This window comes from Myxocyprinus asiaticus, chromosome 8, assembly GCF_019703515.2.
Source record: "Myxocyprinus asiaticus isolate MX2 ecotype Aquarium Trade chromosome 8, UBuf_Myxa_2, whole genome shotgun sequence".
Classification (NCBI taxonomy): domain Eukaryota; kingdom Metazoa; phylum Chordata; class Actinopteri; order Cypriniformes; family Catostomidae; genus Myxocyprinus; species Myxocyprinus asiaticus.
Genome location: NC_059351.1, coordinates 54,835,346 through 54,849,694, shown reverse-complemented (window position 1 = coordinate 54,849,694; position 14,349 = coordinate 54,835,346). Strand labels below are relative to the sequence as shown.

At 38.0% G+C, this 14,349-nt stretch overlaps 1 protein-coding gene across 1 annotated transcript in view; it reads left to right on the top strand.

Annotated features, from left to right (window-relative positions):
• LOC127444822 (uncharacterized) overlaps positions 1-14,316 on the top strand; it is a 48,785-nt gene extending 34,469 nt beyond the window's left edge. The window contains exons 73-90 of the mRNA XM_051704363.1: positions 601-718; positions 1,214-1,429; positions 3,104-3,274; positions 4,449-4,592; positions 4,682-4,731; positions 6,050-6,179; positions 6,470-6,552; positions 6,946-7,075; positions 7,501-7,691; positions 7,771-7,861; positions 8,029-8,152; positions 11,474-11,655; positions 11,760-11,915; positions 12,002-12,138; positions 12,637-12,785; positions 12,878-12,972; positions 13,289-13,553; positions 13,992-14,316. Of these exons, the coding sequence (XP_051560323.1) occupies positions 601-718; positions 1,214-1,429; positions 3,104-3,274; positions 4,449-4,592; positions 4,682-4,731; positions 6,050-6,179; positions 6,470-6,552; positions 6,946-7,075; positions 7,501-7,691; positions 7,771-7,861; positions 8,029-8,152; positions 11,474-11,655; positions 11,760-11,915; positions 12,002-12,138; positions 12,637-12,785; positions 12,878-12,972; positions 13,289-13,553; positions 13,992-14,077 (2,518 nt within the window). The 3' untranslated portion in view covers positions 14,078-14,316. The remainder of the gene's footprint in view (positions 1-600; positions 719-1,213; positions 1,430-3,103; positions 3,275-4,448; positions 4,593-4,681; positions 4,732-6,049; positions 6,180-6,469; positions 6,553-6,945; positions 7,076-7,500; positions 7,692-7,770; positions 7,862-8,028; positions 8,153-11,473; positions 11,656-11,759; positions 11,916-12,001; positions 12,139-12,636; positions 12,786-12,877; positions 12,973-13,288; positions 13,554-13,991) is intronic.
• Positions 14,317-14,349: the final 33 nt, after the last annotated feature.

The following is a 14,349-nucleotide window of genomic DNA, read 5'->3' as shown; positions in this document are numbered from 1 at the left end:
GAACGATTCCAGAGTATCTTGAGCTTCTGCCACCAAGAATAATCTGTTGTGTAGTTCAGTGTGGGAAAACCACACATTCATAATAATGATTTAGATTAATCGAATAATTATTCAAATAATTATGTTGGTTTGACAAAGCCAACATATTGTTATTCAACAAACTTGGTTTCAAAATCCCTTAACTGAGACCAAGAGCTTTTAAGCTACATCCATCAGTTTTGGCACAGACCTTCAGACTGTTCTTGTGAGTGCGCTATGACTTTTTCTAACTGATCGGATATTCAAAAATTCAAATGTAAAGAAACCCACTGAAGGCCTTTAATCTGCTTTCAGTTCTCTCTCTATCTGACACAGCATTGGAAAGACAACATCAAAGTTTCTCTTGACAAACATTACCTATCTATTTGTAGCTACTGTACATACAACAATAGCAACGATACTACTGCCTTTATGATACTGTCGTTTGAAAATGTCTTTGGCACCGACAGTAACTTGAAGCTCGATAACGCGCAGACATACAGCACACTCATGTCAGTGTTTCAAAAAGCGTGTGAGAGTGTGTGTTATGTAATGATGTTTGTATGGTTTGTGTGTTTGTAGTCTTCCAGAGAAGTTTCTCTGTCTGGCTCCTCCGAACTCCTTCCTTCAGTTGAATATGACGCAGTTAATGATCATCTCACCAAGCGTCCATCAGACCTGCACCACCATACAACCTGACGTACGTACATCACTCTTTCTGTGTGTGTGTTTACTTCATTATACTATACACAAGCGAAATCCACTGACACAACGTCCCTTTGGGCAATTCCTTACAAATAAAATAATGTTTTTTTAAGTTTTGTTTTAGGGTTAGTGTCTGTAGTGATTATAATTAGCTTTATATAAAAACAACAGTCTATTCTTACTATGGTATGTCCTTATTTAGCTAAGTAAATGTGTGTGTAGTATAGAGAGACAGACAGATGGATATACATATTGATATCTTAATATAAACTGTATTGTCTATATTGCTGACGTTTCGCTGTGTCTGAGGCAGTTTATCACTCAGGTAAGGTTGTGTGTAGTAGATTGTGTAGAGTTGTTGATTGTTCTGTGTGTGTGTGGTCAGTGGTTTGTACATCGTGTGTGGCAGATCACTATCATGTGTTAATGTCGTGTGTACATGAGCACAGTGTTGTGTGTGTTTAATGTGTGTGTTTGTGTGTGTGTGCAGGTGTCGGCCGCTATGGCGAGTATCACCCCTGTTCTGACGGTGGACTCCATCATAGCTCTCAATCAGTCGAGTACAGGTTTGAGTACAGATCAGATCAGTCGGACAGGAGGGGCGGTGCTTCATAATACTCTGTATGTGCTCAGCGCTGTGATTGGCTGGAATCAAGATCAGGCCATGACAATCATTCAAACGCTGCTGTCGTCTGGAGTTTACCAGGTACAAACACATTTATATATTCTATGAGGCTGCAGGTGAACACTTGAGATATTCAGTACAACAACATACTGATGTTATACAGCAGTTCTAGAGACGAGAACTTCATACACTGCAAAATATCATTTCTATATGAGAATTTTTGTCTTGTTTTCCAGTCAAAATATCTAAACTTTTTTAAAACAAGATCCATTTACTTGAGAAGCAAAGTTAAATAAAATTAGGGTTAGGGTTACAAAATTGTGTAACGTTTATGCTTATAAAAGGGGGGGAAACTATTTGTCATTGGCAAATGTTTTTTTCTTGTTTTAAGCATAAACCCCACCAAAGACTGTTCGATTTCTCTGAAAACAAGACTTAATATCTTATACCATTCTGCTTCTCCAATATTGTATTCTTGTTTAAAGCACTGTTACACAGTTTTCTGAAGTGTATTAAGTAACTTCAAATGCCCAGACACAATTGCTAGCCACAGCATGGCAGATATTTAGTCTAATTTTGCTCCACTAAAGAAAGTGGTTTCAAAGAAAACCACTGAGAATTCTGGGAACGCTGCTTGACCAATCAAAAGAGGACATCAACTAACTGTTGTATAATTTGCTGGATACTTTTCAACTGGTTATGTTGATATCATAAACTACTTTGAGTTGTTATGGCAGCCAACAACTGCACAAGTTGATCCGGAACTCATTTTTACTCCCACTAACACTTTAAATGGTTGTTCTTCTCTGTGTGGAGTGTTCGTATTGGTAGTTATTATCATGATTCTTATGGAAACCGATACCAATACCGAACCAATAAACATTCCAGCAGCGATTACAGTCATCATGGCAGTGCCCAGTGGTTATTCAGGAAAACTGTGGATAGACAACAACTCACACAAATGCCACACATATAGCAATCAGCACAGGAGACACGGCTTACAATTGATTCCAATAGAGTTTAATGTTAGCATGTTGCTAAGCTAATAATAAGCCTGTCAGGCACAAAGCAGCGCACCTTTCCCGAATCAATGCCCTTATAAACATTATAAACAATTTAGTCAAAACAAGGTATCTTATGAGGCAGCATAATTAAGTAACCTTCCTTTTGGAACAGTCTTCACAACAGGAGGTGCCCATGAAGGCAGCTCACTAATCTTTGGAACTGTGTTTGTTGTGTTATTGTCTGTAATTGACTGTTAATGTTCTATAATCTGACGCTCGTCAAAAGCATTTCAGTCTCAGACACTGGGTTTCCATCCATGTATTTATATGCACATTTATATAGAAATACAGATGTAGACTTTGCCTCATACAAAATTCGCTCAGTGAATATCATCTGAAATGTTGCTGTATTTATTGTGAAACGCCGGATTCAAGGTCTGTCATCAAAATAATTGTGTGCTATTACCTCCCCGAACTGTCACATGCTTTCGCTCCAGACATAAGACATCTGCTGAATGTCTTATTGACATCTGAGAGGAAACGTCTTATGTATTGTAGATGAGCAAACAACCTAAAAAATATGTCTTCCAGATGTAAACACACACATCAAATAGACGTCTGTCATGTGCTATCAGCGATTTATTATCAAAAAATTTTATTGATGTGATTCGACATACAATATTGCCAAAGCATCAAAACACACAAGAACATGAACAGCATCGCTCACTACACATCTCTCTGTCTGTTGTAGATTAATGATATGGAAAGTCTTCAGCGTTTGGGTTCATTAATCATCGGAATTTCATCATCAATTATCAACTCAATACAAAACAATTTTGTGCTCAACGCCGTCAAATTACCATCATTCCTGACCAACGTGATGACTGCACCTGTGATCATACAACAGACTATAGTCAGCCAGGTAACACACACACACTCACTACACAACACAACACACTCACACACACATACACACACACTCACTACACAACACAACACACACACACTCACACACACACACTCACTACACAACACAACACACTCACACACACACACACACTCACTACACAACACAACACACACTCACACACACACACACTCACTACACAACACAACACAACACACACACACACACTATCACACACACTCACTACACAACACAACACACTCACACACACATACACACACACTCACTACACAACACAACACACACACACTCACACACACACACTCACTACACAACACAACACACTCACACACACACACACTCACTACACAACACAACACACACACACTATACACACACACACTCACTACACAACACAACACACACACACTATACACACACACACTCACTACACAACACAACACACACACACTATACACACACACACTCACTACACAACACAACACACACACACTATACACACACACACTCACTACACAACACAACATACCCACACACTATACACACACACACTCACTACACAACACAACATACCCACACACACACTCACTACACAACACAAAACACACACACTATACACACACACACTCACTACACAACACACACACACACAACACACACACACTATACACACACACACTCACTACACAACACACACACTCACTACACAACACACACACTCACTACACTCACTACACAACGCACACTCACTACACAACACAACACACACACACACACACACACTCACTACACAACAAAACACACACACTATACACACACACACTCACTACACAACACACACACACACACTCACTACACAACACACACACTCACTACACTCACTACACAACGCACACTCACTACACAACACAACACACACACACACACACACACACACTCACTACACAACACACACACACTATACACACACACACTCACTACACAACAAAATACACACACTCACTACACAACACACACACTCACTACACTCACTACACAACGCACACTCACTACACAACACAACACAACACAACACAACACAACACAACACAACACACACACACTATACACACACACACACACACACACACTTAAAGACATGTTTCGTCTCATGTTTGTCTCTCTTCAGATTATCTCTGTGAACACGGCCTCTGACACCATCATCACAAACGTTCCTAACGTCTTGGCGACAGAGATCCCACGTAACTTCCTGCTGGGTGTGTCCTCCTCTTCTGCGGTGACTGTCAATGAAAAGAAATGGAAACCTGAGCAGGTACAGCACGCTTCTGCTTTAGGAAATATTAGACACACTGTTGTCTGTCATGAGACAAATTTGACATTTGAAAACCTTTCTCCTCTCAGGCCATGTTGCTGTTCGAAACAGTTGCCACGGAGATCAGCGATCCATATATGTGAGTGCAAAGAGAAATTATTACTAAAGCTGCAATCTATACAAATTTAAGAAATGACATATATATATGTATTAGTTTAATACGTATGACTGTGGAAATTAAAACAAAACGTGGTTTTAGGAGTCAATATATTTTTGTTTGTTTGTTTGTGAGTTGGTCAATCTGTTGTTTTCTCACAGGATGCATTCTTGCCTTCCGTTTGCGCTATTTTTATTTGTTGGTTTATGTACATTTGCATCACACGGACGCTTATGGAGTGTCTCAGAAAGTAGTTGAAAATCACGTCTAGAGACCCTTTACATATTCATTGAGCTTGAATTGCTCAGATGGTTCTAGAATAACTAGAAAATACATTTGCTACTTTTATTACGGTATTTACGTACTGGTCAGAGGGCATGATTAATTGTGTTTATTTTTTTAATGCATTATTTTTAATAGAATTAATCAGACTAAATTAACATTCAATTGACAGCCCTAATTATTACACAGTTTAGTTTAGATGGTTTTTTCATAACCTGTGTGTGTGTGTGTGTGTGTGTGTATACTGTGTGTGTGCGTGTGTGTATATACTGTGTGTGTGTGTACTGTGTGTGTGTGTGTGTGTGTGTGTGTGTGTGTGTGTGTATACTGTGTGTGTGTGTACTGTGTGTGTGTGTGTGTGTGTGTGTGTGTGTGTGTGTGTGTATACTGTGTGTGTGCGTGTGTGTGTATATACTGTGTGTGTGCGTGTGTGTGTATATACTGTGTGTGTGTGTGTGTGTGTGTGTGTGTATATATACTGTGTGTGTGTGTGTGTGTATATACTGTGTGTGTGTGTGTGTGTATATACTGTGTGTGTGTGTGTGTGTATATACTGTGTGTGTGCGTGTGTGTATATACTGTGTGTGCGTGTGTGTGTGTGTATATACTGTGTGTGTGCGTGTGTGTATATACTGTGTGTGTGCGTGTGTGTATACTGTGTGTGTGCGTGTGTGTATACTGTTTGTGTGCGTGTGTGTATATACTGTGTGTGTGCGTGTGTGTATATACTGTGTGTGTGTGTACTGTGTGTGTGCGTGTGTGTATATACTGTGTGTGTGTGTGTGTGTGTGTACTGTGTGTGTGTACTGTGTGTGTATACTGTGTGTGTGTGTACTGTGTGTGTATACTGTGTGTGTGTGTGTGTGTGTATATATACTGTGTGTGTGTGTGTATATACTGTGTGTGTACTGTGTGTGTATACTGTGTGTGTGCGTGTGTGTATACTGTGTGTGTGTGTGTGTGTGTGTGTGTATATACTGTGTGTACTGTGTGTGTGTGTGTGTGTGTGTGTGTGTAGCATCTCATTTCAGGTGTTGCAGGGTTTCACCTGTACAAGAATCCAGAAGTTCAACCCAGAAAAAATTCGAAGTTTAATCAGCGGATGCCAACGGCGCGGTAATGACACGGTCGTCCTGCAGGAGTCACAGGTGAACAAACACGAGCACCTCACAAACAGTAACACAATTCACACAACTCTCACAATTTAATGTGTGTTTGAAAGTCTTCATGAAACATGCTTATCTCTCTAAACGTCTCGAACATTTCTGACCATCACAGCAACATTAAAGTCATTGCCCTGAAAGAAACATCCATACTTTGTTTTTGTTGTTTATTGTTTATTTAAACAAAAACATATTGTTGTCATAGTAACAGTTAAGAAGCCTGTGATATTTTGAATGGCTGTAGAAATGTTGTCTTGATTGTGTGTCTGTTTCAGTTGACGTGCATGTATCAGTACATTAAGAGTGGAGATATAAACGCGTTCTCTCAGTACCCCGCTGAACTGCTGCTCTATTACGAGTATGTTCTCATAAACACTCAGTGACGGCACAACTACAATGAACACAATTCATAATGAGAAAACACTGTAGAAATAAGTTTTATTTTGTAGTAGCAAAAATGATTCGTGGTAAAATATATTTGACTTCAATTAAAATAAATGAATGGTCAAATTAATTTTGTTTGTTGAATATGTTTTTATTTAATGATTTAAACTCAGAACTTGTAATGTCAGGGGTGTTCTGGCAATATAAACACACCAAAAGACTTTAATAATGAATATCTCACAGTCAGTTTATGGAAGACATTTTCCGATGGTAAAATGAGCCGAACACACGCTTTGATTTCTGGTCAGGACGGAGTGTCAGTATTTCATTCATGTGAACATCACACGTGTGTTTGTCTGTGTTTCAGATACTCTCTGATCGACAGATCTCTGTGTCGCTCGTATTTCTCTGCGCTGGGAACAGCTGATTTCTCTGTGCTCTCCAACACACTGTCATTCAAGAAACAAACACTCTTCAACAACGCCAGAGAGTGTCTGGTGCGTCAATATCCTACAGAATACATGATCATGAGTCAACCGTTGGGCACACACTGATTCTTTAGAACAATAGTAAAGCCATCAAAACTAAGTATGGTAGTATTTATGTGGTGTAGTGAATCAAATGCAGTTGTAGTTTCAGTTGATTCTGATCATCAACTTCATGAGCTTCATCCATATTCTGGACACTTGTGTACTGAGTTCCCTTCACTATCCGCTAAAACTAATCCATTAAAAAATACAGTTATACTTTTGTGAAGAAATTCATACAAAGGTATAATCTGTATTTGTCTTAACAGAAAAAATAAGAAGAAACATAAATGAAGTGTGCCCAAATGGTTCACAGATATCATTCAGACAAACACAGTCATCATAGTTCTTTGAGTGTTGGTCAGTTTGAGAGTGTTTGTTTGTGTGTGTTTCAGAAAATCTCTGGGTTTAATATCAGCCGTGAGCAGCTGCATGTTTTAGGAATGATGTGCTGCATTCTGAGCACTGATTACATCCAGAACTCTGATCCGTATGTGCTGGAGAAACTCAAACAGTGTCCTGATTTAACACAACAGCAGATCTCTGCCATAGAGACTGTACTGCTGACAGGAAACACAACCTACGGGTACAAACACACACACACTCACACACACAACACACACACACTGAATGAAACACACTGATGTGTGATGTTCATCTCTCAGATCTCCAGACACCTGGAACAAAGTCACTCTGGACAATCTGGGAATTCTGCCTCTGTACATCACCTCCAACATATGGGACAAAATCTCACAGGTACAACTGCTCTGTGTGTGTGTGTGTGTGTGTGCATTTCATTCATAACTGTGTGTGTGTGTGTGCATTTCATTCATAACTGTGTGTGTGTGTGTGTGCATTTCATTCATAACTGTGTGTGTGTGTGTGTGTGCATTTCATTCATAACTGTGTGTGTGTGTTGTCAGGTGGACAAGCAGAAGTTTCTTAAGACGTTTATTCGTGGACTGAGGAAGAGAGATGTTTCAGAGACAAAGATCGTAAACATGGTTAAACAGTCGAGCAAATCCTTAAGATTCAAAAGAGCCACTGGTGAGAATACATCAGTAATTTAACATCACAACATCATTATAACATCACTATAACATTACTGTAACAAGTACATTATCACTCCTACATTATTATAACATTAATATAACTTCACTACAACATTACTAACATTACTACAACATTACTACAACATTACTATAACATAACTAAAATATCACAATAACATAACTAAAATATCACAATAACATAACTAAAATATCACTGCAACATTACTACAACATCACTAAAACATTACTGTAACATAACTACAACATGACTCCAACATTACTATCACAATAATATAACCGCACTACAACATTACTATGACATAACTAAAACAGCACTGCAACAATACTATAATATCACTTTATTACAACAATATTACTACAACATTGCAACATTACTACATTACTATAATATTATGATAACATTACTACAACATCATTACAACATCACTATAACATTACTAAACATTACAACAACATTACTATAACATAACTGAAACATCACTGCAACAATACTATAATATCATTTTATTACAACATCACTACAACATGACAACATTACTGCAACATAGCTACAACATCACTCAACATAATTATAACATCACTACAACATTACTAAACATCACAACAACATTATTATAACATAACTAAAATATCACTATAACATAACTAAAATATCAATCCAATGTTACTATAACATTAATATAACATTAGTACAACTTTAACGTACTAAAACATCAGTACAACATTACTTCAACATTACTACAACATCACTAAAATATCACTATAACATAACTAAAATATCAATCCAATGTTACAATAATATTAATATAACATTAGTACAACTTTAACATACTAAAACATCAGTACAACATTACTACATCACTAAAACATTTCTATAACATTACTACAACATCACTTAAACATTACTATAACATTACTACAACATCACTATAACATTATTATAACATTGCTACAACATCACTATAACATTGCTGCAACATAGCTACAACGTCATTCAACATAATTATAACATTACTACAACATTACTATAACATCACTACAACATCATTATAGCATTACTACAACATTACTAAACATCACAATAACATTACTATAACATTAATATAACATCAGTACAACATCACTACAACATTACTGTAACATAACTGCAACATCACTACAGCACTGCTATGATATAGCTAAAACATCACTACAACGTTAGTATAACATTACTACAACATCGATAAAACATTATGATAACATTACTACATCACTACAACATTACTAAACTTCACTACATCATCACTGTAACATTACTACAACATTACTCAAACATTACTGCAGCATTACTAAACCATCACTATAACATCACCACAACCTTACTAAAACATCACTTCATCGCTACGACATAAATATAACATTCAGTATCACCATAACAACAAATATTAGCACAATATTACAACAACACTGTTACAACCAGGGCCGTTTCTGACCATTTTGGCGCCTTAGGTGAGATCGCCCGCCCCAGGCGGTGGGGTGGGGGGTGGACGAGACGCTAAACGGGGGCGAAGTTTTGGCGGGTACGGTGGAGTACTAAGGCCATTACACACGGGCTGCGTAAAACGGTAAACGTTTTTCTCGTAGTGGGAAGAGTTTTGTGCAGTTAAGGCGGTGCTTGCATCACTGTTTCAGAGACAAGGGTCTGTCTGCGTCCTGCAAGACTACAAGTTCTCTACAAGTTATGCCCCCTCCAAAAAAACAGCAAAATCATGAAGTCTCGGAACAGTTGGATGCCACATTCATATACTGCGTGTTTTTGTTTGGAGTCCTGCAGCACGCTTACACCTACACTTATCCATAAGTCTAAAGCACAAAGATTTAAAAAATGAAAAATTTGTAAAATCATTAAATATACCGCCAATTAAAAGTTATTTTGAATACAATCATGCCACTGAGTTAAGAGAATATGAATCATACAACGATTGCATAGTATTTTTAAAGTTCTTGTAGCCAATAGATCCAAGGGGGGTGTTATGTGTAGTAAGAGTGTTGTGAATTGGGTGTTTCTTGTAGTATTGCAGGACGCAGACAGATAAACTTGTGTGAGAGACAAAGTCTGCACCTAGTGTACCTCATGTCATGGAGAAATGCCCTTGCAACACTCTGCTGTATCATTTAGATGCAGTTGGAACAAACAGATTTGAAACTGGACTCAACGTGTTCAACTGTTTATATAGTTCTGATACTGAACGTGAACTGGACAGTTCTTTACAGTTCTTAAAGTGCTAAATGATCCATCAGAGATGTACTGGGAGCATGCTCAGGGCAATGGTGACACCAAATGGAAATATTTAAGAATTCTGCTAACTGGAAAAAAAACAAAAACAAAAACCAATTGTGTTAGATACACATGATGCTTACACACTGATTACATACATTTAAAATATTTCTGATTAAAACTGTATTTTTCTAAAATAATATTGTCTAGGTCTGAGCGATATGTAAAAATATTTTATTGATAATCACATTAAAAAATATTGTGATATCCGATTACACCGCCAACCCCCTGCTGAGAGTCTGTGAGTATTTTTGCTTTATTGATTTTGCTTTAAAAATGTAATTCATTTATTGAAACACAAAAAAAAAAAAAAAAAAACACAAACAAAAGACATTTCTAAATTCATATTGCACTTTAAACTAAACAAATAAGCAATAAAAAAATATAAAGTGATCAAAAAACTTCTTGAACCACCTCCACCAATCCAAACATTTACAACGGCTCCGTTTGCATCACGCAAGTATCAGTCAGCGACAACAGGTGGAAAATTACTAATAACATACAGATTAAGAACTAGACGATTATAAATGTAAAGACAATAATAAGCATAATAATAAAGCCTAACAATTTCCCTTGTGTTCCCAAAATAATGCTGCCAAATGCGTGTTATCGAATGTGTTTGGTAATACAGTTAGTGCTGCCTAAAGAAAAGAAAACTCAATTTTAGGTTCAAGCTGAACATGTCTTGAATTACTTTATGATTTAATCACTTTCGTCTTTCTTTAATACAAAGACATATTTATTACTGAACCTGCAGAGTTGCGTTCACAATGCATGCCAACCACGTGGAAATAAAGAGAATTAAACTCACAGCACCTCCTGAGATGATCTGAGATCATTTGCAGCATTCTCACAGATGACATTATTCTTGCAAACAGTGTTTCCAAATTGGCACCTTATTCGCCTATGCCTAGAAACGGCCCTGGCAACAATACTACATTATTCTCAATATTAAATGACCATGTCCTGCATTTACAGAATGTACAGTTGGAGACATAACGCAGGTGCAGATTTATAGTGAAATTTTTCCATTCAACTACGATGTGACTCAGTTTAACTTCTGTTTGAGCGTCCAAATGCTGAAGTTCAACCTGGAGGCCATCACAGATAAAGTCTATGACAGAGACTTCCAGAGAATTCTCCTCAATAAACTCAACCAGGTAACTCAACATTGTTTGCTTTTCTCTTAAATGACTATTATTACAGAGAAACACAACGGCAGCTGTGTTACCATAGTAACGGTTGTGTTTCCCGCCTCTCACAGGCGTATCCTGATGGAATCCCTGATGAGGTGCTGCAGGTTTTAGGCTCCTCCTCCCGTGCGGCCGTGCCTGATGATGTCAAAAAATGGAGCGTGACGAAGATTGACACACTGTCATCTCTGATGAACTCACGACATGGAGACTGGGACCCTCAGATGGTACTGTGTGTGTGTGTGTGTGTGTGTGTGTGTGTGTGTGTATTCAGTGTCAGGCATGTGATCTTGTGTTGAATTGTCTCTCTCAGGTTCAGCTGATCGTCAGTAAGTATCTGAGTGTGAATGGAAACTCTCTGGGCACTAATGAACTGAACTCCATCAGAGGATCAAACCTCTGTGCACTGAACACAAGTGTGCTGAACAACATCACCGCAGCCAGTGTGGAGTGAGTGCAATTTATCATCTTCCTCTAAACATAACCCTCACACAAACATTCATGCATTTACACATTCTCATTAAGACATTACTGTGTTATGTTGTGTTACATGTTGTTATTTTAAGACGTTAAATCCTATGTTATGATTTGTGCTATGTTATAGTGTATGTTGCATTACGCTGTATGTTATAACATGTTTATAACATAACATGTAACAAAACAAAATAACAAAAAAACATTGTTTTCTGTTATGTTGATATGTTTTTTTTGTATTAAGATTTGAGTTGTTATACTGTATGTTGTTATATGTTATAACATGTGTATAGCATAACCTAATACAAAACATAAATTAACGTAGCAACACAAAACACAACATTGTTATATGTTATTATATTTTGTGGTATATGTTGTTATAGATGATTTCAGGTTTTTACTATCATTGTGGTGACATGCGATCAAAATCTGTCTCACACACTCATATGTGACGGTGTGTGTGCGTGTTCGCAGGCGGGCGGCTGCTCTCTCTCTCACTAACTGCACTTCAGAAAAGAAGAGGACTCTGTTTGGTATCGCTCAGAACGCATTCAGTGCAACAAACACACGCAGTACAGACACAGTCAGCACCACAACATACCAGCTGATGCAGTCTTACCTCGGTAACACACAAACACACAAATACAACATACATACATCATGCAAAGAGACACATCATACTGTTAATTTGATACATGTGTGTGTGTGTATACAGGTGGTGCGGATTCTACGTTTATTCGTAAACTTGTAAATTCCAACGTCAACATGGATCTGACTACCTTCATTGGTCTGGAGCAAAGCGTAATCAACGTGAGTCTCATTCTCTCATCTCATTCCAGTTTAACTGCACACTAAATCACACCTGTAATATAAGACGTGTTGCTGAAACATCTGATCAATACAAAGCCGATTAGCAGATCGCTGATGCCATGTCAATGACTCTCAGCGCTTCTGAGTCATGACTGCACAGAATCAGAGACGGGTCACTGGAGAAATCAACAAAAGATTGATCGTCTTGTTAGACTGCTATAGTAGAGCATTTGCTGTAAAGGTTTTTTTTGTGGTTCAGTGTCACAGAAGTATTTAACCCAGAATAACCAATCTCTATTAATCTGTGTGTGTGTAGACGCTGAATGTGATCGATGTGAAGAGTTTGTTAGGTGTGAATGTAGCCGATCTGAAGACGTATGAAAGCGCATCACAGGTGCAGGAATGGATTAAACTGCAGCTGCAGTCAGATCTCGACACGCTCAAGATCGGCCTGACGGGTGGCAGGAACTCCACCGTAACCAGTAACCCTTCCTCCACCAACAGCACGACAAAAGCGCCGTCATCACAGAGCAGCACCGCATCAGTCACCGGAGTGAACACTGCCACCAACTCCACCACAGGTAACCCATGATTGAGGACACCGGGGCTAGTTCCAGTGTTATTTCTCGAGGAGAATTATTTCTGAAAATTGAAATTCAAATCTTGGCTACAAAAATGCTGTTTTTCACTGTTATTGCCAAGGAAAAAAGTTCACTGAATGCACATTGATCTTTTGTGACAATGTGCCCCTAGAATGAGTTGAGCACACATGCAACACTGCTAATGTAGCATAAAAGTTTGACCACTTCTGAAAATAAGAATATACATCATCAGCCTCAATAACCGCTGGTTTTGACATAATTCTGAATTTGTCCGATTCATTGATCCTGATGGAAATCTCCAGTAATTCTGTTCAAACATCACACTGTGCTTTCTGCTCATCTAAAGCAGCAACCTGTTTGTCATTTCATCTGTTGAGCTGCACAATCATTATAAACATTGTCTGTCTGTCTCTGCAGCTGCCGGGTCCAGAGTTTGGGCTCCTGTCTGTCTGCAGCTGTTCCTATTGGCTGTTCCTATGATGACACTCCAGCTGCTACACTGATGACATCACAGTCTCTGTATTTACACTGTTAATATTTAAAAGTTTTTCTGCACTTTTGTTTTTCTTGAATTCATCACATCTTCAAGGATGAACTATTTCTGTGTATATGAATAAATCAGACACATCAGCATGTTTTCACAGATTCTGCAGGATCTGGTGAGAAAATCTGATTCACATCAGAAACTGCCTGTTACAGATTCAACAAAATGCAATAAATAATCTGATTACATTAAACTTCATTTGAGGCTTCTGTTTGTATGAGTTTGTGATAA